This window comes from Myotis nattereri, assembly GCF_964212035.1.
Source record: "Myotis nattereri genome assembly, chromosome: 11".
NCBI lineage: Eukaryota > Metazoa > Chordata > Mammalia > Chiroptera > Vespertilionidae > Myotis > Myotis nattereri.
Window position 1 is genome coordinate 64904346 of NC_138086.1, and position 24024 is coordinate 64928369.

Here is a 24024-nt window from a genome sequence, read left to right on the forward strand (position 1 = left end):
CCACCACCACTGTGCTCACCAGCCATGAGCCCGGCTTCTGACTGAGTGGTGCTCCCCCTGTGGGAGTGCACTGATCACCAGAGGGTAGCTCCTGCAATGAGCGTCTGCCCCTTGTTGATCAGTGCACATCATAGCAACTGGTTGTTTTGCTGTTGGGCTAAAACCGGCTCTCCGACATCCCTCAAGGGGTCCTGGATTGCGAGAAGGTTCAGGTCAGGCTAAGGGACCCCACTGGTGCACAATCAGGGGTGGGGAGGGACGCGGGAGTTTGGCCAGCCGGGGAGGGACAACGGGAGAGCTCCAGAGCATGTGCGGCCCATCTCGCTCAGTCCCAATCTGCTGGACCCCAGCAGCAAGCTAACCTACCAGTTGTAGCATTTGCCCCCTGGTGGTCAGGGCATGTCATAGCGAGCGGTTGAGTGGTCTTAGCATATCATTAGCATATTATGCTTTGATTGGTTGAACAGCTGACCAGACGACTGGACACTTAGCATATAAGGCTTTTATTATATAAGATATGCTACCTAGATCTAACCTGCATTTTGAAAAATATTGTTGTTCATGTTGTTCAGATTTAGCAGAGGTTAATGTGGTTCTATCACATTAATAATAAAAATAATAGCTGATTTCATCAGTTATGTGCTTACTTTGGATTAGGAAGTGGCCCAAACACTTTTCATAAATGATTGTGTTTTATCTTCACAACCTATGACATATGTGATAGTATTCTCACTTTAAAGGTGACAATCCGAACCTTCCGGTGGTTGCTCAATGTCAGTTGTTGTTGGATGTGAAAGGTCCATGCCTCTTTGCCTTTGAATTGAGGTTATTCTCTAATACAACCAGAGCTTGTATCCTTAATTGCAATAAACGAATCAAGGACTTAATGAGTGCATGCACCATAGAGACAAAAAGAGCATCATACAGAGCCCCTGCTCACATGGAGTGTACAGTCTAGTTATATACCCAAGTGAAATAAGCAATGCATGACCTAAACAAGATTTTGAATGCAGCACAATAATCAGGCAGTGAAAATGTAGTTGACAACTATGTGATCAAAACAACACGGCTGCGGTTTCAGAGCAGCATGAAACTAGAGGGATCGGGGGGCTTCATGTAGGAGGTGGCCTTGAAACACGTGAATTTGAGAAGATGGAGAATAGAAATGCGGATATCTTAAACTGATGAACAGTGCAAGACACAAAGGTGGACAGATAGGAAATAAATGGGCTCAACATCAGAGACATCTCAGGAGCTGGGCAGGGTGGGTATCTTGGCTCCTGATCCTCCCCACCTATCTTCACCAGGAGCAGTAACATTTTCACGTGTACACTAACTTCTAACATATTATTTGAACCAAGTGCACTGATGCTTAAAAAAAAAAGTAAGTGAAAACTACTGATATAATGAAATGGGATATCAGGTTGCAAAAGGGGACTAGAGATCCCATGCATCAGGCCTTGGGAGCCAATGCAGGAGGAAGGCCCGAGGACTGGCTTTGTCCAGCTATGCCGTTAGCTCTGTGCCCACGGACAAGGGACGTGATTTTGCTGATCTGTTTCCGGTAAAACAAGGATCATAGGTTGATTACCTCATGATAACGTTCCTGGGGCAAAATGGGTGACTAGGTGAGAAATGTTATGTAAATTCGAGAGTATTATATGTTAGCAGTTGTTTGTAGTTTTGATAGGGAAGATGTAGCTGAGGGAGAAATTAAAAGGAGAACCACAGAAGGTGCTATTCCAAGGGACGGGCATATGGAAGCAGGTCGGGAGGATTAAATTGGCATTGGCATTGGGTCGTGGGCTGGAAGGAGGATGTTGGGTCAGGAGTAATGAGCGTGGAGGCTGGGTGATTCCATGCCAGGAGTCACCAGTGGGGTCTGAAGGCTGGTGAGGCCACAAGGATCAGTCCCACACACAGCCTTGTATCCCAGCTTCCATCAGGCCGCGGAAGGAGAGAGCACACATGGGATTCGTGCATCCAAATATGGAAGGCATTTCATAATCTCTAGGGTCTGTGCCTGGAAACCCCACTCTTTTGCTTGAGTTCCTTGGGAACAAAGCTCTGAGCTGAGACGCTCCATCTGAACGGTTGTCTTTTCCCCAGACGTTCAGCCAGCTGCTTCTCTCCCTCGCTCTCTCCCGCTGCCAGAAGGAGCAGGGAGAATGATCTCCTGTGGCAATCGCTGGTTCCCACATGGATCTGTGACCCTGGGAAGTCTAGGTGGATTTCAAAGGCTGTCTGGACCGAAAAAGCACCGAGCAAGCGCAATGCTGTTCTCAGTCCGGGGCACCAGGTCACCTTGCAGCAAGGGGTGGGGGCTGGGAGAGAGACCGAATCTACTCTGCTAGTGACTAAACAGAACTGCTTTTAAAATTTATTTTAAGCCATATTCTCCCGGGTGCAGATGCTTCTTTACTTTCTTGTCCTTTGCTCAGAGGCTGTGAGCAGTGAGTGGCCTTAGAGAGGCCCGGCCATCCTGGCCACAGTCCCAGACAGGGCAGGTTTGTGCGCATCTGCAAGGAAGCCACGCAGAGTCACTCAGTGTGGAGACAGGGGACAGAGGGCTCGCTGCCTCGGGCACACTTGTCCTCATGCCTGGAAGGCACTCTTCCCCCTCTTTCCCGGCCCCTCTGCCCTTGCCCGCCTGGGATTTGACTGAGCAGGCAGGCGCTCACACACCCGCCGAGGGCAGGGCGCCTTCAGGACCCGCTGCGTCCTGCGCCAGGCCAGCAGCTGCTCGGTGCCTGGTGCCTTAGGCGCCTGGTGCCTTTGCCCCTTGGAGCCAAGGCCCGGCTCTGATGCGGGAACTGCTGGGCGGCCGACCCCTCACCCCCGCAGAATGGGGCGCGCGCCTCCCAGCCTTGGCTCAAGATATCCCACCAGCCGTGGGAACAGCAGGGCAGCAGGGCGGGGACAGCTCTTAGTGCAAACCGCCGCTGCCTCCGCGTCCCCCATTTTGGCAGACGGGAGAAGGGGTGACCCCCGGTCCCACCTCTCCGGTCCTGGCCCCCAGGAGGTCTGCTCTGCCCCGGTTCAGAGTGGGGTCTCTAGACTCGCTTGCTTCCCAGAGGGCGCAGCCCCTTCCTTGTCTGGGACCCCAGGCTCCAAGGCGCCCACTGCAGACGGGACCCAGCAGCGCAGGTACAGCCTGTGACCCCGGAGGCGGGAGGGGCGGCGGGCAGCAGCCTCCTTCCCCTCCCAAGTCACCTGCCAGGTGCGCCTTCGGCCTGTGCTCCCTGAAGCGGGACCCCGGGCGCACGGCGGGCAGCGGTGCGGGACTGTGGAGCAGGACCCCCTGCCCAGGCCCGTCCGGGCAGGCTCCCTCCCGCCACCGCTGGACCCAATTCAGAGGGTGAGCTGCCCGGACCCGCTGTGGCAGCTGCGCCCCCTCCGCCCCGGGAGGCAAACCCACACCAGGGGCCTCTGGAGGGAGGGCACTGCCACCTTGGTTCTGATCCTAGGAGAGGCCAGAGGCGCAGTTCTGCTTAAGAGGGGGAGCTCGCCAGGCACCATTCAAGTAGGTTTTTGGTGGCCTTTTGTCAGAAACTTTAAATCACACAGAATTTAGCCTCTAATCGGCCAGACTTATTTAAAGGGCACAGAGTCCAACCTTCCCTTTTTAACATCCACTCTGGTGTTTGCTGGAAACGTGCCACCGAATTTCGGCTGGAGCTGAAGGTTACCAGGATTTATCATTGTTTCCCCAGGATGTTTAACGTGCATGGGCTCCTCTTCTTTCATTTAAGATACTTAAAAAAAAATTATTGTAAGCGCTTTGGCCATTTTGTTTAAGAAATTTGTTTTATCTCGTACGGTTTTGAAATCCAGAAATATTTCTGGAATAGGAAGGAGGATGTTTTGGAGACAGAAGGCAGCTGTGTACCAGGAAATAATGAGCATCATGCAGAAATATCACCACTAATAGATGATTTCTCTGAGTGTAAATATCTATGTTTAATTGCTTTAAAAATGTGGTGTGGAAAACACAAGTATACATTGTGATGACAAACCTGTACAGATAATTTCTGAACAACACAACACAAGTGCTGAAAATGTTGTCTTTGTGATTGAAATAATTTTTCCAAAATTATGACAGCACCTACCCAAATATCATGTTGTCCCATCTGCAAACACCTGAAGAGGAATGGTTACCAATCGAATGCATTTAGACTTGTCCCTAATAAAGAGAAAATTGCATAGCTTTTTCATATTGTCGCCCATCCTCAAATGCACCTTCCAATATCATTGTCAGCTGGATGTTATTCTCCATATTTTAAATTTCCAATTTTTCAGAGATACATAATATATATTTCCTAATCATTATAAACACATCATTTTATTCATCTTATTTTAATCACATGCATTTTTATAGTTACTGTACAACTGAAATAGACATTGAGTTATGCTGTGTGCATGTCTTTATTCAACAGTATATTCTTAGACACCCTTTTTTCAAACAAATTAAGTGAATTTAAAAGAAAAGAAAACAAGGAAAAAAAAATCCTTCCAGTAGAAACAGAATCACAGTGCTTTACAGACAAAAGGAAAGGAAAAGAAGCTCTCATAAGAAAAGAGATTTATTATGACATAGAAAATTTTCACAATAGTTGAAACACACTTCAGGAACTAGTAAACACCTTAGATAGAGTCGTGCCAATTACTCAGCCCACAAGCATCTGCTTTGTCTTAATTAGACGGGGGAGGTGAATGACCACTGTTTATTTTCATTTTCCTCATTAATTATGAAAAACTGCATTTAATTCATCTTGCATGGTGAGAGATTGGCTGCGCAGATGTAAGTCGTAAGGGAAGTGGCTGTCGGTGGGCAACCTGAACATGGCACCCTGCCCAAGGGGACCCCTGGGTGGCACTGCACAGTAATGCATGCCGTAATTGTAATTTTTGCCATAGTCCAAGGTTTCTTCTTGCTTCAGGGAAAATATCCCATTATAGTTAATTGGGGGAGGACTTAAGGGACCTTCGAACTGAGGGCTGGCACACTCAGGGGAAGTGCTTTCATAGAAGGATTCGTATGCACTGCAATAATTATAGGGTTTCATGGACTTGGAATTATCCAGAGCCCCATGTCCTGGGGGGGTGGTGAGCTCGGGGCTGTGGTAGGGAGGGTAGAAGGTGGAGTAGGGTGACCTTGTGTGATGCGCGGCCTCCCCGCCCTGCCCCATCAGGAAGCTCCGGGCGTTGAGCTGCAGGCAGCCTGCCACCAAGTTTGTCGTTGGCTGGGAGAGACCTTTGCACAAGTTTTGGACGAATGTGAGCAGATCAGGTCTCTTGCCGATTCTTAGTATTTCGGAAAGTGCCCAGATGTAGTTTTTGGCCAGCCGTAAAGTTTCTATTTTGGACAGTTTTTGGGTTTTCGAATAACAGGGGACCACTTTTCTCAAATTGTCCAGAGCGTCGTTGAGGCCGTGCATCCTGTTCCTCTCCCTTGCGTTCGCTTCTTGTCTCCTGAACTTGACCCTCTCCAGGCGCAGCTTGGTCGTCTTTTTTTTCCTAAGACCCCTCCTCCTGGGCAACCCATTTTCATCTTCCTCTTCCCTGTCCTCCTCCTCTTCCTCTTTCTCGGTCTCTTCTCCGGGGGCTCTTTTGATGCTCTTTCCTCGAAGGACGATCTGTTTGGCAAAGCTTTCCGGTTTCTTAATTTGCTTCTGGTCCTCGCATTCTCTAGAAAACTTTCTGCACATCTGGGGTTCTGGCATCATAACAGACTCATCAAACGGGAGTGTTAGCATGGCTCTCTTATCTTAAATTACCTGAAAAAATGCCAGCACAATATTTAAAGTGTTTGCATTTTTACACTTAAACATATTGAATGACTTAATCATAAAAATACAAAAAAAAAGTGAAAAAGAGTGATTTGGGGACTAATTTTTTTTTACATTAAATATAATTTTCTAGTTGGGACAGACTAATAATTATCACAAACAGTACATGCAATAGGATTAACTTACACAGGCAAATTAGCAAAAGAAAATAAAGCATGAGGCATGTATAGTAATACCACCCCCATCTCCATTTCTCTTTGAATTTTTACTGTTTTTTTAAATACATAAACAAGACTGTGGAATTTAAGCAAGTGCAAAACATGACATAGCAATGCAGAATTTCATTAGTTCCAATCCCCCCCGAGTAGGAAGTGAGAGGAGACACCAGTTTTTAAAATAAAAAGTGTTATCTTTCCATTTGCTGATGAATTTGTGGGTTTTAAAAATAAAAGCCTTAACTTTATTTGCTGTGTTATATAACTGTGGGTTTAGATAAGTGGCCGTTGCAATATACAAATTAAGAAAAAATTAACCAGAGCCCATTTTAAAACTGATTTCTTTCTGATCAGCAAAGAAAGATGCACTATTTCCCTGCCTTCTCACAAAAAAAGGGGGTGGGGAGGATTGGGCTAATTTGCAATAAACTCCTTAAATAAATTAAACAAATAAAAATCACTGGCATTCTTTTTAAATCAAAGAAAATGTTGAGACTGCTTTTACATTTACATTTTTTTCTACACATAATTGTCTGTTTACTGCTGTTCAAATTATCCTGGACACAAAACACTCGCGTAGTGTTTTTGTTCTGCAAGCCACGGAAGTCTCCCTCTAGCTAATCTCTGACAGGAGCAGTCCAAGGATTCTGACTGCAATTGTGCACGTGTGTTCAGAATCCTGAATGAAAGGGGAAAATAATTCGTTTCAAATGCAATTTTGGCTTTCGTTTGGTGAAACAGCAAGTATTTTCATCTAAAGACTACAAGCAAATAAACATGTTAAATAAAACAGACACTTTTCAATTTAACAATACACACACACACACAACACACAAACTCTTAGTAATGTCCTGTCCACATACTTGCAGTGTTACATAGTAGCAGTGAAAGTATGTGATAATCACATCCTAAGAATGAAATATGATAACTTATAAATGGCAAAGAGCATATAAATACTATAAGACAGTGACACTGTATCTTTAAATACTTGCATGCAAAGCCAGCATCAATGGAAGCATATCTTTATTTATATTACCTTAGGTTTTAATTTCATTCAATAATCAGTTTTCATTTTGGATCTTCCAAATCTTTTCAGGCTGAGTGTCGCATCGTCGCCTGGAGTCTCTAGATCTGTGTGTGTATCTGCACTATCTCATTGATCTCTAAAAAGTGACATTGATGCCAACTGCCAGAGCTGGTACCCATGCCATCTGCTAGTGACGTCACAGGGCAGAGAGAACCATGTGATCCTCTCTCTTGGGACCTTCATTCTGCACTGATCATCTGGCATCCCTGTAAGTGGGTACCAGCATTCATGCATCAACACAGAAGGTTAGACTGATAGGGGGAAAAATCCGCACGAGCCTTTCCCAGACAGTAGGTGCCTTTCTCCTCGGGCTGCTCCGGCTCCACGGGCAATCTGGAGGAAGAGCTGTGCTAGTGCTCAGCCTTGCCCTGCCAACGGTGCAACTGTTAGGTAGTCGTTAATATTCCATTCCTTTCCAAGGTGGGCTTTTGTGTGAGCGAGGGGTTTCTTTTGTCACTGCTGTGGACGTTTTGTGAAGATCACCCTCCCATTTGTGCACCTGGGTACCCAGGGAAGGAGCGCCGTGAAAAGGAGCTGAAATCAGAACATGGTCTTGAGATACATAACCAAACTAAGATTTGTGTAAGCAAACAGGGACCAACGGGGGTCCCCTTATTTCCTTGTTTTGTTTTATGGCGTGTAACTTACCGGTACGTGTCTGTGTGTTCTCTCACTAACATGTAAGACTTCCGTGCTTCCCGGGAATTTGGAATAAAAGAACAGTGTCTCCATCTGGGGTCTGTGAGAGGCACCCCCAGGGGCTCCCCTTTCTATGTGTGCAGGTACCTTTCGACAGCTTCTCCCGGAGAGATGCTTTATGTCTGTGTCTCAAATGCAGAGGCAATTCCGAGTCCACCATGAACAATTTCCAGCTACCTCGTGTCCTCTCCCCAAAGTCACAACTTCACTCTTTATTGGCCCCTATCTCTTTCCAGCACGAACTCGCTTGTTCCTTCTCATTTCATTTCAGGCACCATAAACATAAAAATCATTCCTTAGGTTTTTGTCTGTCTCTCCCTGGCATTCTGCGGAGTATTTTAATCAGAGGTTAGCTTTCTTGTTTGTTTGTTTGTTTGTTTGTTTGTTTGTTTTGAGCTTCCAGATTTTTCCCTTTCTCCTAAAAATCTTCTTACATTATTCTCCCTCCAGCCCAACATCTACTGAAATAGCTTGTCATTCTTATATTCGCGTCCAGTTGTTTTTCCCTGCCAGATTTATTTCCTATTTATCTTTTTTTCCCCATGTCCCCCCCGCCCTCCCTTTGGTTTTTTTTTTCTTTTCTTTTCTTTTTTTTTAACAAAAGCAGGGCAGGCAGAACAGTTCAGCGGGGCTGACAAAGCTTTATAAAGAAAAGAAACTGTGAAGCCAGAGGCAAACTCCACCTTCCCCTCTTCCCCTTTCTTCCCCTGCCGCATCCCCCGTTGACCCCACCCACCCAAAAAGGACATTTTATTTCCAGATTGCCTGTCAGTAAAGGGAAAAGGGTGCTTTTAAAAAAGAAAAGTTTGAACGTAGACCAACAGCACCTTTGTTGTTTGACAACGGAGTAAGCTTTCTCCAAAGTGAGACAGTATGCTTTTGGTATTAAAGTAATCCCTGGCAGAGTTGTAACTGTTGAATCTGTGTTAACATTCCCCTTATAAATCCCGGTTTTTGAAAGGTTTAGAATTCTGCTGCTTTAATGCACGTTGGCTCCAGATGGGCACCGGGGACCTGGAACTAAATTCGGTTTTGCTTCTGTCATACCCCAGTCACTTCCGGCCCTCTCGCAGTGACTCGCCTTCGCCCGGACAGTCCGAGAACAGATGGAGACGTTGAGGAACAGGAGACTCGTGCTAAGTAAAGGAGGATAATTCTATCCCCTCAATGATCTAATGACAAATGCAAATTGAAAATGAAAGGAAGGCCATAAATCCATAACTTAAAATAGGTAGGTTGACCTCGTTCATGGTTTTTAAAAATCGGACATCCCCAAGGCATTTCAAAATGTGCTGCTGCAGGGAACATGACGGGGAATGGGTGCACTGAGTATATTTCATAGAGCTTTTGATTTACAAGCTGCACACACTTTTAATGTCAGCACGGAGAATTTCTCTAGGAAGACCAAGGGCAGAATTTTGTGTGTTCTCTCGTGTGGTTTAATTTTTAAAATGCAAAGCAACATAAGTATCAGAGTCATGAGCCACAAAGCAGAAGCCCTACCATGAATGCTGCATGTGGCACCACATTCTAAACTTGCAAACTCTCCAGCAGTCGCGCTGTATGACAGGCCTCAGGAATGAGACAATCAAAATCCAAGGAATGGAGAACATGACATGTCAGTAGAAAATGATCACCAACGCAGCTCAGAGCAAGAAGAGATTTTGTATTTGATCTTTGCAATGCGCGGACAAATGAGAAACAGTTTCTGATGAAAACATTTGGGGCTGTTCTAGTTCTGCCTTTGAACATGAAATAAAATCCTTTGGTGCTGGTGGTGATGTGCTGGGGGGGGGGGGCGTGCAGAAGGACTCTGTGTGGAGGCTTTCTATGCATTAATCTATTGTTTGAATATCTTAGAGGTGTTTCCCCCCCCCCCAAAAGGAGGAAAACAAAAAGTTGTTATGTCAAGATTTAACAAGGATTCGGTGTGTTTGTACAATAATCTTTCAAAAGAAATTTTGTTATGCATTTTCTACGATAGTTCCAGATATGCAAATGCCTGTGCTGTTAATATGCATTCATAACATACACCAAACTGCTGTGCTAGTCTCTGCTAAGAGCGCATGCTAACACCAATGCTCCAAACAGAGACACATTCTGAAATACAGACAAATACTCCGAATATGGGGAGGGCATTATCATCATTTCCTGTGTTTTCTCATTTACAGCAGCCACTGCACACCAAAGTTTACATCTATAACTCAATTGGATCTTAATTTAACAGATATGATCTTGGCTTCTGGGGCCATGACATTTTATAGTAGATTATTTTTTAAAGTGCCCTGTGTCTGCCCGTGTGCCCCTCTCTTGCTTTCGCTGGGTAAATATTCATATTTCATTTATAAAACCGACCCACTGAGAACTTGGATATAATTTGACTCAGTTGTGAGGCAACTGCAGCCAAAAGTCCAAATGAAGATGAAAACGCTATTATTTTTAGGTCATCCAGCTGGCACCCGTGTCTTGGAAAATGGGAATTCTATCGACTCCCTTTCCTATGGTCCCCTCATAATTGAAGAGATCAGTTTGAGACATGACAGGCATAATTTTTAGCTCTCCGAGGGTGGAAAGTGAGTCAACAGAATGTAGAACCGGGCAGAATCAGGTTGCAAAACCTCAAGTCCAGAGTGTTCTCTGAGAAGTAGGGTACTTCCTGAGATAGATTTTGGACAACTTTCGATTGCCCACCTCCCTTTTAAGCTCCTAGACAAATGCTTCAGGGTAGCAGGAAGCTGTGTGCCAGCCCCATGTTAATCCCCAGAGTTTTAACTCCGTCATCTCCATTGGCTTGAAAGAGTCTTATGTCTGTGGCAAGCCTTGCACGTTGGAAAACAGCCCATGGGATTTGAATACGGGTATTGAGATGACAAGGCAAAACACAGAGCAACCTTATTCCCCTTGAAACCTTAGAAGGTGTGCCTGTGATTTTCACATAGATGTCTAAATGTTTTGTATGTGCATACATGCATATCTACCCATACCTCTATTTACACACAAGGATTATTTAGACTAAGAAGACAGTCTGAAAATAATTTGAGGGCAACACTGGGATTGCTTTTCTGCCTTTACTTCAGGGTAAAGATGAGAATGAATTGTACTATTATGTTGCAGTAAATCATATTGTTGTTTATACAGTTCACAAAACACTGCAACATCCCGTCTTCTATTTTAGCCTTTACACAAAATAGCACCGCAGCCCTTCCCAGAACTACCTTTCATTATTTCGCCTCATGGAGCATAGTCTTTATTTTATTCACCAAACCGAATTTATTGAATGCATTTTAAAGTGTGTTATTTAATAGTCATCTAAACCGGCCCGTTAAAGCTAATACTAGTTTGAGAAAACCAGTGTTATTGGACCGACTTACTATAATTCCATCCAGTGGTAAAGAAATGGTGCTTAAACCCTAGCCAGTTTGGCCTGCTGACTGAAGGGTCCCAGGTTCAATTGTGTTCAAGGGCCCATGCCGGGTTGTGGGCTTGATCCCCAGTAGGGGGCATGCAGAAAGCAGCCAATCAATGATTCTCTCTAATCACTGATGTTTCTATCTCTCCCTCTCCCTTCCTCTCTGAAATCAATAAAAATATATATAAAAAAGAAATGGTGCTTTATTAACTTTTGTTATCTTCCTGTAAACAAATGTAGTTTCCTTTAGGCTTTTACAGATATTAAGACTTATCTATTGTCTCTAATTACTACTCTTTATGATATTGAATTAGAAATTACTGTTATATTTGGATCACATGCATTGTAATGGTTTAAACATTTTTGAATTTATTGGGGTGACATTGGTTAATAAACTTAGATAGGTTTCAAGTGGACAGTTCTATAATACATCATCTGTATATTGCATTGTGTGTTCACCACCCCAAGTCAAGTCTCCTTCCAACACCACTTATCCCCCCTTTATCCTCCTCTACGCCCCCCACTCCCTTCCCCTCTGGTAATCATCATACCATTGTCTCTGTCTATGAGTTTGTTTGTTTTTTCTTAATCCCTTCACCTTTCACCCAGCCCCACAATCTCCGCCCTCTGACAGCTGTCAACTGCTCTCTGTATCTATGAGTCTGCTTCTATTTTGTTTGTTAGTTTATTTTGTTCATTAGATTCCATATGTACATGAAATCATATGGTACTTATCTCTTTCTCTGACTGGCTTATTTCTCTTAGCATAATGCTCTCTAGGTCCATCCATGCTGTCACAAAAGATAAGACTTTCTCCTTTGTATGGCCAAGTAGTATTCCACTATGTAAACTTACCACTGCTCTTTTATCCACTCATCTACTGATGGTACCTGGGCTGCTTCCAAATCTTGGCTATTGTAAATAATGCTACAATGAACATAGGGGTACATATATTCCTTTGAATTCATGTTTCAGGTTTCTTCAGACATATTCCCAGAAGTGGAATTGGAGGGTCATGAGGCAGTTCCATTTTTTAATTTTTTGAGGTACCTCCATACTGCTTTCCACAGGGGCTGCATCAACCAACAGTGCACAAGGGTCCCCTTTTTGCCACTTTCTCATCAACATTTATTGTTTGTTGATTTATTGATGATAGCATTCAGACAGGTGTGAGGAGATCTCTCCTTGTGGTTTTAATTTGCATCTGTCTGATGATTTATAATGAGCATCTTTTCATATGTCTACTGGTCTTCTGTATGTCCTCTTTGGAGAAGTGTTTATTGAGGTCCTCTGCCCATGTTTTAATTGGATCGTTTGGGTTTTCTTTGGTGTTGAGTTGTATATGTTTTTTGTAAATTTTGGATATTAACCCCTTGTCAGATGTATCATTGGTGAATATATGCTTCCATGCAGTGTTTTATTTTTTATTTTTTCCATTTTGGGATGGTTTTCTTTGCTGTGCAAAACCTTTTTAGTTAGATGTAGTCCCATTTGTTTATTTGTCCTTTTGTTTCCTTGCCCAAGGAGATACATTAGAAAAAATATTGCTATGAGAAATGTCTCAGATTTTTACTACCTATGTTTTCTTCTAGATTTTTATGGTTTCTAGTCTAACATGCTAGTCTTTAATCCATTTTGAGCTTATTCTTGTATATGGTATAAGAAGGTGTTATAGTTTCATTTTTTGCACATAACATCAACATCATTTATTAAAAGATTATCTTTACCCCATTATATATTCTTGAATTTTTTGTCAAAAATTAATTGACTATAAAGGAATGGGTTTATTTCTTGGCTCTCTATTCTGTCCCATTGATCTATATGTCTGTTTTTTTTTTATGCTAGTACCATGCTGTTTTGATTACTATGACCTGGTAGTATAGTTTGATATCAGGTAGTATGATTTCTCCCACTTTGTTCTTCTTTCTCAAGATTTGGGGTCTTTTATGGTTCCATATAAATTTTTGGAATATTTATTCTAGTTCTGGGAAATATGCCATTGGTATCTGATATGAATTGCATGGAATCTATAGATAGCTTTGAGTAGTATGGAAATTTTAATTGTGTTGATTCTTCCTATCCACAAACATGGTCTATGCTTCCACTTTTTTGTATCTTCTTCAATTTCCTTTTTCAGTGTCTTATAATTTTCTGAGTACAGATCTTTTATGTCCTTGGTTAAATTTATTCAAGGTATTTTTAAGTACAATTGTAAATGGGATTGTTTTCTTAGTTTCCCTTTCTAATAGTTTATTATTGGTGTACTAGAGGCCCAGTGCAAGAAATTCGTGCACAGGTGCTGTCCCTAGGCCTGGCTGGTGATCGAAGTGTGAGCATCTGGCGTGGAAGGGAAGGTCCCAGCTGACCTCCAGGCCCTGGGTGGTACCTGGGCCCTGGGGCCCCCATGTGTCCCCCTCCACCTGAGTCATAGCACCTGGGTCCCACATAGAGATGCAGTGAGCATGGCCAGACACTGTGGGCTGGGGCTCAGGATGGGCCTCTGGGCCACCCAGCAGCACTGCATGGAAGCTGAGTGGGCAGCGTGCTCTCTCCTGGCCGGCTTCACAGACCAGCTCCTGTGTGAGCCCATGGGGAGCCTGACCGGCCCCTGTAGTCCCGGCGGCTATGGCCCAGCTCACCCGGAAGGGGCCACATGGGTGTGGGGTGGGCTCCTCATGGGTGCCCAAAACCTGAGCGTCGGGGCTTCCCTGGCATGCGAGCCCTGGCGTCCTAGGGGAGGGTAGCAGGGGGAGTGAGAGCGAGCTCGACGGACACCCTGCATTCTCACCGCACCTCTGTCCCCATCACCCCCACCCCTAGGTAGCCAGTAAGAGGTCGCAGAGCATCACCAATGCCTGCCATATTCCATGCGGCCCCCTGGTGGTCAGTGCACATCATAGTGAGCGGTTGAACTCCCGGCCTAACGACTGCCCAAAAGAACAATTTACACATTAGGCTTTTATTATTAGGAATGATAAAAAGCAACAGATTTCTGGATATTTTTTTTGGTATCCTGCTACTTTACTGAATTCGTTTATCAGTTCTAGTAGTTTTTTTTTGGTGAAATTTTTAAGGTTCTCATTATACAATATCCATGTCATCTGGTCATCTGCAAAGAATGACCAGTTTTACTTTTTCCTATCCAATTTGGATGCCTTTTATTTCTTCTTCCTGTCTGATTGTTGTGGCTAGGACTGCAAGTACTATGTTGAATAAGAGTGGTGAAAGTAGACATCTTGTTCCTGATCTTAAGGGAAATGCTTATAGTTTTTAGTCATTGAGTCTGATGTTAGCTGTGGGTTTGTCATATATAGCATTTATTATATTAAAGTATGTTCCCTCTCTCCCACTTTGCTAAGAGTTTTTATCATAAATGAGTGCTGGAATTTATCAAATACTTTTTTTACATCTATTGGTATGATGATGTGATGTTATCCTTCATTTTGTTTATGCAGTGCATCACATTTATTGATTTGCAAATATTGTACCAACCTTGCATCCTCAGAATAAATCCTTCTTGATCAGGGTGTATGATCTTTTTAATGTATTGCTGGATCCAGTTTGCTAATATTTTGTTGAGGATTTTAGCATCTATATTCATTAGGGATATTGGCCTGTAATTTGTTTCTTTGTAGGTCTTTATGGTTTTGGAATTAGGATAATGGCTTTGTAAAAGGACTTGAGAATTTTACCTCCACTTGATTTTTTTTGAAATAGTTTGAGAAGGATAGATGTTAGTTCTTTGAATGTTTGGTAAAATTCACCTGTGAAGCCATCCAAGCGAGGACTTTTGTTTGTTGGGAGTTGTTTTTTTAATTATTATTACTGCTTCAATTTCATTAATTGCAATCTGTCTATTCAGATTTTCTGATTCTTCCTGATTCAGTTTTGGAAGACTGTATGTTTCTAGGAATTTATCCATTTTTGTCCAGATTGTCAAATTTCTTGGCATATAGTTGTTTGTAATATTTTCTTACAATCCTTTGTATTTCTTTGATGTCAGTTGTTACTTCTCCCCTTTTGTTTCTGATTTTATTTTTTAGGGAGGTTCTATCTCATTTTTTCTTGATGAGTTTGGTTAAAGGTTAGTTAATTTTATTTATCTTTTCACAAAACCAGCTCTTGGGTTAATTGATCTTTTTTTAGACCCAGTTTCATTTATTTCTGCTCTGATCTTTTATTTCCTTTCTTCTACTCACTTTGGGCTTTTTTTTTTTCTAGTTCTTTTAAGTGTAAAGTTAGATTGTTTATTTGAGATTTTTCTTATTGCTTCAGGTACGCCTGCAATACTATGAATTTCCCTCTTAGAACTACTTTCACTGTGTCCCATAAATTTAGGGTTGTTGTGTTTTTATTTGTTTCAAGGTATCTTTTGATTCCTTCCCTGATCTCATTGTTAACCCATCATTCATTGTTTAGAAACATGTTATTTAGCTTTCATGTCTTTGTGGGTTTTTAATTTTTTGTGTGTGATTGATTTCTAGTTTCATACCACTATGGCCAGAGAAGATACTTGCTATGATTCCAATCTTCTTAAATTCATTGAGACTTGTTTTGTGTCCTAACATATGCTCTACCATATAAAATATTCCATATGCACTTGAAAAGAATGTATATGCTGCTGCTTTGGAGTGAAATGCTCTAAAGATATCAATTAAATCCATCTGATCTAGTGTGTCATTTAATTCTACTGTTTCCTTGTTGATTTTCTGCCTGGAAGGTCTATTCATTGATGTCAATGGGGTGTTAAAATCCCCTACCATTACTGTATGACTGTTGATCTCTCCCTTTATATCCATAAAGATTTGCTTCATACATTTAGATGTCCTATGTTGGGTGCATAAATGTTTACAATGTAATGGTTATATTTATTTATTTATTTATTTATTAATGGTTATTTTTAAACATAGAAAACAGAAGCACAATTTGCCTTTTCCTGTTACATTAATTCATTTTGTAAGTTTGAAGCGGGCACTCTATGCAAGAGATGTTTTTACAAAAGTCCTTTGCAAACTCTATTTTTGGAAATCAAGTTTTATGTTCACTGCTTGTGTGATGACATACGGGCACTCTTAACACAGGGGATTCCTCGATGGATTTCAAGAGATTCTGGAGCTCCCTATGACTATGTGCAAAGTTGGCATGTAGGTACATAGGTGCATTTTTCTAAAGAAAGACTGTCAGATTCTAGAAAGTTTAGAATCTCTATGAGCATTTTGATGCCTTACTACCCTTGCTTTAAATCCCAATCCTGCTGTTCAATAGGATTTGCTCTGTGTCATTTTTTTTTTTCATTTATTCATCTATTTATCCATTCAACAAAGATTTTGACTCTCCTTTTTCTCTGACACTCTAGAACCAAACTGTTAGCAAATCCTCTCATAGCCACTTTCGGGCAATTGTACTACTCCTATGCTGATCCAAGGCACCACAATCTCTCCCCGGGCTTAGGTGGCTCTGCCCCCTTACTCTCTGTACAAAGTCTTCAACTCAACAGTTGGAGCATCTGGTTAAAACATAAATCAGATTGGGCTCCTCTATGCTCAAAACTCTTCTGTGACTTCCCCTTTCTCTTGGAGTCGAAGCCAAGCCCGTACGAAGGCCCACAGTTTTCTTCTGGCCTTTCTGATCTCATCTTCTCCTCCCCTACCCCCCCTCTCACTCAGCCCAGCCTCACTGGTCCTCAGATGTTCCTTGCACACTCAATCATGCTTCTACCTCAGAATCCTTGCACTTTCTTCCACCTGGAATATTCTTCCTGGATATCCCCATGGGCCCATTCTCACATCCTTCAAGTCTCTGCTCAAATGTTCCCTCTCAGGGAGGTCCCCCTTGACCACCCTAATTTATTTTGCACCCCTGTACCCATCCCTCCCTCCCTCTCCACCTTCCAGTTTTGCTTTTTTCCATAGCACTTACCACTTGCTAACACACCACATTGCCTACCTATCCTGTGTATTAATTCACAGTTCCAGTGCTTACATGTGAAAGACAATAAATACATACTTGTTGAAAGAAGACATTTGTTCCAGGTACTGGGTTAGTAATAGAACAGTGTGTCAGGGCTGTGGGGAAGTTTACAATCCAGAGAAAGGAACAGACAATAGACAGGTAAACACAGAAATGTGAAATTTACATATTGTGGCTCCAGAGACTCATGGGAAGATCTACTTGATTAAAGCATCTGGGAAGCCCTTTCTGAGTCAGCTTTGAGCTGAGACACGAAGGATGAGCTGCAGAGACAAGAGGGCATGGGAAATGTCTGATGTTCTTGGAAGACCAGGAGGATCCGAGCACAGTGGGAGTAAGGATGAGGTCACAGGAGATTGTGTAGGTCATGGTGAAATGTTGGAATTAGTTGCAAAGGAAGTCATTGGAAGGCTTAGGTCAATTTGGGATGTCCAAAGATCACTGGCTGCTCCCAAGAGAAGAGTTGGAAAGAGAAAGAACATATATCAGAGTGCTTGCACTTAAAGAGTACTTTACTTGCACCTTAAGTTTTAAAACACAAAGCTAACTTACTCTGACTTATATTTTATCAGTATTAATATTGACTAATAACTTTGAACACTCTCTTGTGTCAGCTTTTCTGCACAGGTGATATAACTCTTACAACAGCGATATGAGGTTTATATACATCAGCCGACCAGTGCAGTGGTTAAAGCGTGGTGTCTAGAGCCAGAACCCCTGGTTCTACCACTGAGCAAGGTCAACTCCGAGCTGGCTGACTCTGAGCAAGGTACTATGTTTCAGTTTTTCCATTTGTCAAATGGGGACAATTCTGTTCCTTCCTCATAGGCTGTTAAATGCAAATGGCCAGAATGGTATTTGTGCTTAGTAAGCATTGCATTATTATTTGATGGATTCTTCTGAAATAAAAGAGTGGGAGAGAATGGAGTAAAAGGCATTTATGTGAAATAATTTCTCAATTCTTTGAAAAAAGGCTCGTGTCTATGGCAACATCCTCTGGTCCTCCAAGTATTTGAAGTATAGATGGAGCACACATATTATGATAGCAATGAAACCAATTATTCTGAAAATACTGTAGGCTTCTGCTTGCAATTCCAGCACCTTAGGGGTCAGGAAACATGGCAACATCTTAAGGACAAATAACTTCTGAGTGAAGGTTGAATGGGGCTGCCGAGCTTCCAGGACCTTGAACTCCTTCGCTGTGTTCACTCCAATTCTTTCCCGGAGAAACACTGAAGTCTGCTCTTGGTCTGAAACCTACTTTTGATTCTCTTAGTGGCTTTGATGGGATAAATATATTGGACACCCAGCAGATAGACGGAAAGCATGTTTAGCCCTAATGTTTGCATGCTTGCAGATATCAGCCCGTGAGAGGACTTTGGGGACGAAAACATAGATAGAAAGGCTAACCTGGCTAATGCCACGCATGCAAATGCACAGAAGTGGGATCCACTCACTCCCCAGGGAATTCGCATACTTGTCCTGGGTTCTGCCATGCACAGCTAGATCTTATAACCCCTACATCACATTTTAAAAAAATCATGGTTCACCCTTAGTGGCAGTAAAATAAGCAGATAACTAATCCTATGCAAAATGGAAAAGCCCAAATCATTATTTGTCTCGTTGTAGTTTATACTTCTGGTTGGTTTGCTCTGTTTGGCTGGCAAACCCCATCTAATTACAATATTTTTTCATTTGTGTTTTTAAATAGCAATCCTAACCCACTGTTATTATAACATATGTCGAAGTTGTTGTTCCTGGGGTGGTGATAAATTTGTGGCGATCCATTCACATCCTCATGGGTTGGAATTAATCTTTCTCCTCTGATTTCCCACTGCACTTTGTGTGTCTATTATTGTGCTGAGCATAATTTGCTTTGTAGCATAGCTATTTGTGAATGCATCTGTCTCCCCAACTTGATAGTGAGGACAAAATAAACAAAACAAAACAAAAAAAAAACAACCCCAAAACAATCTTGTGTTTCTGCTTGTTTCATTTTGTTTTGCAGTACCTAAGTCGCACAGCACACTGATTTGTGGATAGGAGGGACTCAATAAATATTCATAGTAGAGTTGGATCGATCAATTGATCAGTTGCAGTTATAACTCATGTGGCTGCAAAACACCTTAGAGCAATGAGGCCTGTCTGTCAATCAAAGCTGTGATCTTTGCTTCATTAACATCATGGCTAAGCAATGAGGTAGTAAGTCAATGACCAAGAGCTTCATGCCCCCCATACCATGAGTTAGATGGGCGATTCTATAGTTCCTGAAGCAGCAGAAGCCTTTGGAAAGTGAGCAACTATGTAATGACAATAATGATCCATAGTTACATACAGTCTGCATGTGAAAACGGAACCCAGCTCTCCCTCTCCTGCCTTTTTATCCAAAAGGGCTGCTCCAGTGCTAATTATTTCTTTCAAGACCTTGAGTCACTTTTTCACTAAGTAGATTGCTGTTCATTTGGCCAGCAGTATTGGTACAAGAGCCAGTCTAAGATTGTGGCATGGGGCTTTGGATTCCATTATTGGCCAGTGTCGTTTTCTGGAGGAAATATACCATCATCCTTTTGATTTAAAGGCTGAGCGTTCCCCAGCTGGATTTCCTATTTGTCTCAGGATGTAGGCTTGGCTTGCTAGAGGCAACGATAGTTTATATTCTACTACCTCTCCTTTTTCCACTGCCGTTGCTTTTTGGAGATGGTTGACATAAAAAAACAAAAACAAAACAAAACAAAAACAAGAAGAAAAAAGGCAGGGAACATCCTCCATCTGGCCCTGCTGGGTATTTGGCCATGGAGACAGCACATACGTTTGGTGGACTGATAAGGAATGGAGAATTCACGATATTAATAGGAATCCTCTGTTCTGCAAAGCAGAAATCCTCCAGATTAGCATCTCTCTTACTAACTGCCCATGTTGGGAGGGGCTGAGAGAAAAATCAGTGGAGAAAATGAAATAGAAATAAGTGAATATGGCCTGTACTTGGAATTAAAGATCCGAAGGGACACCTAAAGATGGCAGATACTTAGCTGCAGTTGTTGACTGTCTAGTGTGGTAAATGAATAGAGAAGTGTTGGCGGACCTATGACATGCGTGTCAGAGGTGACATGCGAACTCATTTTTTTGGTTGATTTTTCTTTGTTAAATGGCATTTAAATATATAAAATAAATATCAAAGATATAAGTCTTTGTTTTACTATGGTTGCAAATATCAAAAAATTTCTATATGTGACACAGCACCAGAGTTAAGTTAGGGTTTTTCAAAATGCTGACATGCCAAGCTCAAAAGGTTCGCCATCACTGGAATAGAGCATGGTGCTGCCTGTGAAGGATCCTGGTCTTTAGAGGAATCTAGACTCCTGTAGTCACATCCCTAAAATAGTGGGGTAAGTGTCAGTTCATAAAGCTCCATAGATGAAGTTTGTCTCTTTTAAGTCTGAAGTAACCCTAGACGTTTTTACTGGTGATGACAACAGTAACAACAATAGCCTGTTGGAAATTTTAATGAAATTAACATTCTTACCTGGAAGAATGACAATCCTATCTAATAAAAGAGAAACATGGTAATTAGCTGTACCTCCGCTACCCTTCCCATTGGCTAATCAGGGTGATATGCAAATTAACTGCCAGCCAAGATGGCGGCCAGCAGCCAGGCAGCTGGAAGCGAACATGAGGCTTGCTTGCTTCAGTGACGGAGGACTCCAACGTTCCCTGCCTGCTGCTGCTGGCCTCTGAGCTTGCAGTTTGAAACATTGTTACAAATATAGAAGCTAAACAAAACCCCAGAAACCTGCTTTCAGCCAGCCGGGATCTCAGAGCTGGAGTTGAAACAGTGTTTCGATTATAGAACCCAAACAAACCAGATACCTGCTTTCAGCAGCCGAGGCCTAAGAGCTGGAGCCAAGCCTCAGAGCTAAAGCTGGCCCAGAATAAAAAAAAACCAAACAGAAAAAAAGGAGTGGTTGGGAGCTTCAGTCACCCACCAGCCTGAAAACAGCCCTCAGCCCCTCACCCAGAATGGCCAGGCACCCCAGTGGGGACCCCCACCCTGAAGGGTGTGTGACCAGCTGCAAACAGCCATCTTTTCCTCATCCAGGATGGCCAGGCACCCCAGTGGGGACCTCCACCCTGATCCAGGACACCCTTCAGGGCAAACCAGCCAGCCCCCACCCGTGCACCAGGCCTCTATCCTATATAGTAAAAGGGTAATATGCCTCCCAGCACCAGGATCAGTATGACAGGGGGAAGCGCCCAAACCCCCTGATTGCCCTGTGGCTCTGTGTGTGACAGGGGGCGGGGCCACAACCTCCCTATCGGCCCTGCTCTGTTTGTGACAGGGGGGAGCTCCCCAACCCCCTGATCGCCCTGCGGCTCTGTGTGTGACAGGGTGTTGTGCCCCAACCCCCTGATCGGCCCTGCTCTGTGTGTGATAGGGTGTGGCGCCCCAACCCTCCCCTCCCCCCCCCCCCACACACACAGGCCCTGCTCTGTGTATGACAGGGTAGAGCCATAACCTCCCCATTGGCCCTGCCCTGAGTGTGACAGTGGCGGCGCCCCAACCCCCTGATTGGCCCTGCTCTGTGGGTGATAGAGGGTGGCGCCTCAACCCCTCCCCCCCCCACGGGCCCTGCTTTGTGTGTGACAGGGTAGAGCCATAACCTCCCCATCGGCCCTGCCCTGAGTGTGACAGTGGCGGCGCCCCAACCCCCTGATTGGCCCTGCTCTGTGGGTGATAGAGGGTGGCGCCTCAACCCCTCCCCCCCCATGGGCCCTGCTTTGTGTGTGACAGGGTAGAGCCATAACCTCCCCATCAGCCCTGCCCTGAGTGTGACAGGGTGTGGCGCCCCAACCCCCTGATCCACCCTGCCCTGTGTGTGACAGGGGGCGGTGCCCAACTCCCCTATCGACCCTACTCTGTGAGTGACAGGGGGAGCTCCTCAACCCCCTGATGGGCCCTGCTCTGTGCATGACAGGGGGGAGCTCCCCAACCCCCTGATTGACCCTGCTCTGTGCGTGACAGGGGGTGGTGCCGCAACCTCCCCATTGACCCTGCCTTGAGTGTGACAGGGGGTGGTGCCCCAACCCCCCCAGTCGGCCCTACCCTGAGCATGACTGGGGATGCATCACAACCTCCTGATGCGCCCTGCTCTGTGCATGGCAGGGGGTGGCACTCCAACTCCCCAATTGTCCCTGCTCTGAGCCTGACCAGGGGCTGCACCTAGGGATTGGGCCTGCCTTCTGCCACCCGGGAGGAGGCCTAAGCCAGCAGGTCGTTATCTCCCGAGGGGTCCCAGAATGTGAGAGGGCATAGGCCGGACTGAGGAACCCCCCTTCCCCACCGAGTGCACAAATTTTTGTGCACCGGGCCTCTAATCGATATATATAAAAGGCTAATATGCAAAGTGTCCCCTCAGGGGTTCGACTGGGAGTTTGATCACTTGCTATGACATGTGCTGACCACCAGGAGGTGGTATGGAATGAAAGAAGGCCCTGGCCAGCAGCCGGAAGGCCCCAATGGGCCTTGATTGGCCCTTATCACCGGCCAGGCCTAGGGACCCTATCTGTGCATAAATTTCGTGCCCTGGGCCTCTATGTTTCCATAATAAGAAAGGATGGACTGACCAGACAATTCTAAAATGTAACTCTTAAGGCCTCTGAGTGCTTGGTTCTCAACTGGAGAGATTATTTTTGTTTTCTATGGGGATTCTAGTCATAGCTAAGTGAAAAGTGCAAACTGTATAGATGAGGGTGTGTGGCTTTAATTCAGAAGCTCTGGGTTGCATGAAATTATAACTTTAGTGAGCTCTAGACACTTTGATTTTGTAGGCCTTGTCCTCCATAAAAAATAATAAAAAATGTATTTAATGATTGTGTTGGCATAAAGAGAATATAATCTAAGGTGTGCCCAATGAATAAGTTTACCTCTGTCCATTAGGATAAGGCCTGGCCAACAGCATTCTTAAGACCTCCACTTGGTTGAGAATCACTGTGCTTTGAGAGTTACCCACTAACCTACAAGAATCTTAGGAATAATTTCTGGAGGTGTCTGCCTCTTCTGCTTCCTCCAACTTCCAGTGTTCATAAGCCACCCACTCTCCATCTGAAGTACACCTGGTTTGGGGACATGGCAGAATGGGTATACTACTAGGATTGCCAGAGTTAGCAAATGAAAATGCAGGATGGCCAGTGGAATTTGAATTTCAGACATATTTATATGCGGGACAACTTATGCTAAAAAGTATTCATTGTCTATCTGAAATTCAAATTTAACTGGGCATCCTGTATTTTACCTGGCAGCTCTGTGAGCTTCCTTTATTCTTAGAACCTGAGTTGCTTTTCCCTCCTAAAGTGCTTTCTGATTAATATGCCACCCACTAATTCAGTGTTTGTAAAAGAAGGCTCTGCAGACTATTAACAGGAATCACTTAAGAGCTGCATGGTCAGAGACATTTCCCGTAAGGCATGTTCTCCTGGATTCTTCTATATGCTAATGCGCATCATGAGTGTCCAAGAGCAGGGCATGGTGGTAGGAGCATGTCCCAAACTTTCCAGACCATTGACTGGTTTCCTTTCTTCCTGGAGTTTCTCTCTGGGGATCAAGCCTGCAACCCAGGCAAGTGCCCTGACTGGGAATCCAACTGTGACCTCCTGGTTCATAGGTCGACGCTCAACCACTGAGCCATGTCAGCCAGGCTGATTTTGAGATTTTAAAAGTGTATTAAAGCGCCGAAACCGGTTTGGCTCAGTGGATAGAGCGTTGGCCTACGGACCGAAAGGTCCCAGGTTCGATTCCGGTCAAGGGCATGTACCTGGGTTGCGGGCACATCCCCAGTAGGGGGTGTGCAGGAGGCAGCT

General features: G+C 43.9%; 1 protein-coding gene across 1 annotated transcript; it reads right to left on the reverse strand.

Moving 5' to 3' along the window:
- Positions 1-4565: 4565 nt before the first annotated feature.
- NEUROD6 (neuronal differentiation 6) lies at positions 4566-7282 on the reverse strand. The gene is made up of 2 exons (XM_081102417.1): positions 7041-7282; positions 4566-5777 (listed from the first exon to the last, which is right to left on the reverse strand). Exon 2 carries the CDS (start codon positions 5754-5756, stop codon positions 4743-4745), a length of 1014 nt encoding a protein of 337 aa, XP_080958543.1. The 5' UTR covers positions 5757-5777; positions 7041-7282; the 3' UTR covers positions 4566-4742.
- Between the last annotated feature and the right edge of the window lie 16742 nt (positions 7283-24024).

Excerpts from the sequence above, each read along its gene's own strand:
- NEUROD6 (XM_081102417.1), bottom strand. The coding sequence starts at position 5,756 with ATGCTAACACTCCCGTTTGATGAGTCTGTTATGATGCCAGAACCCCAG.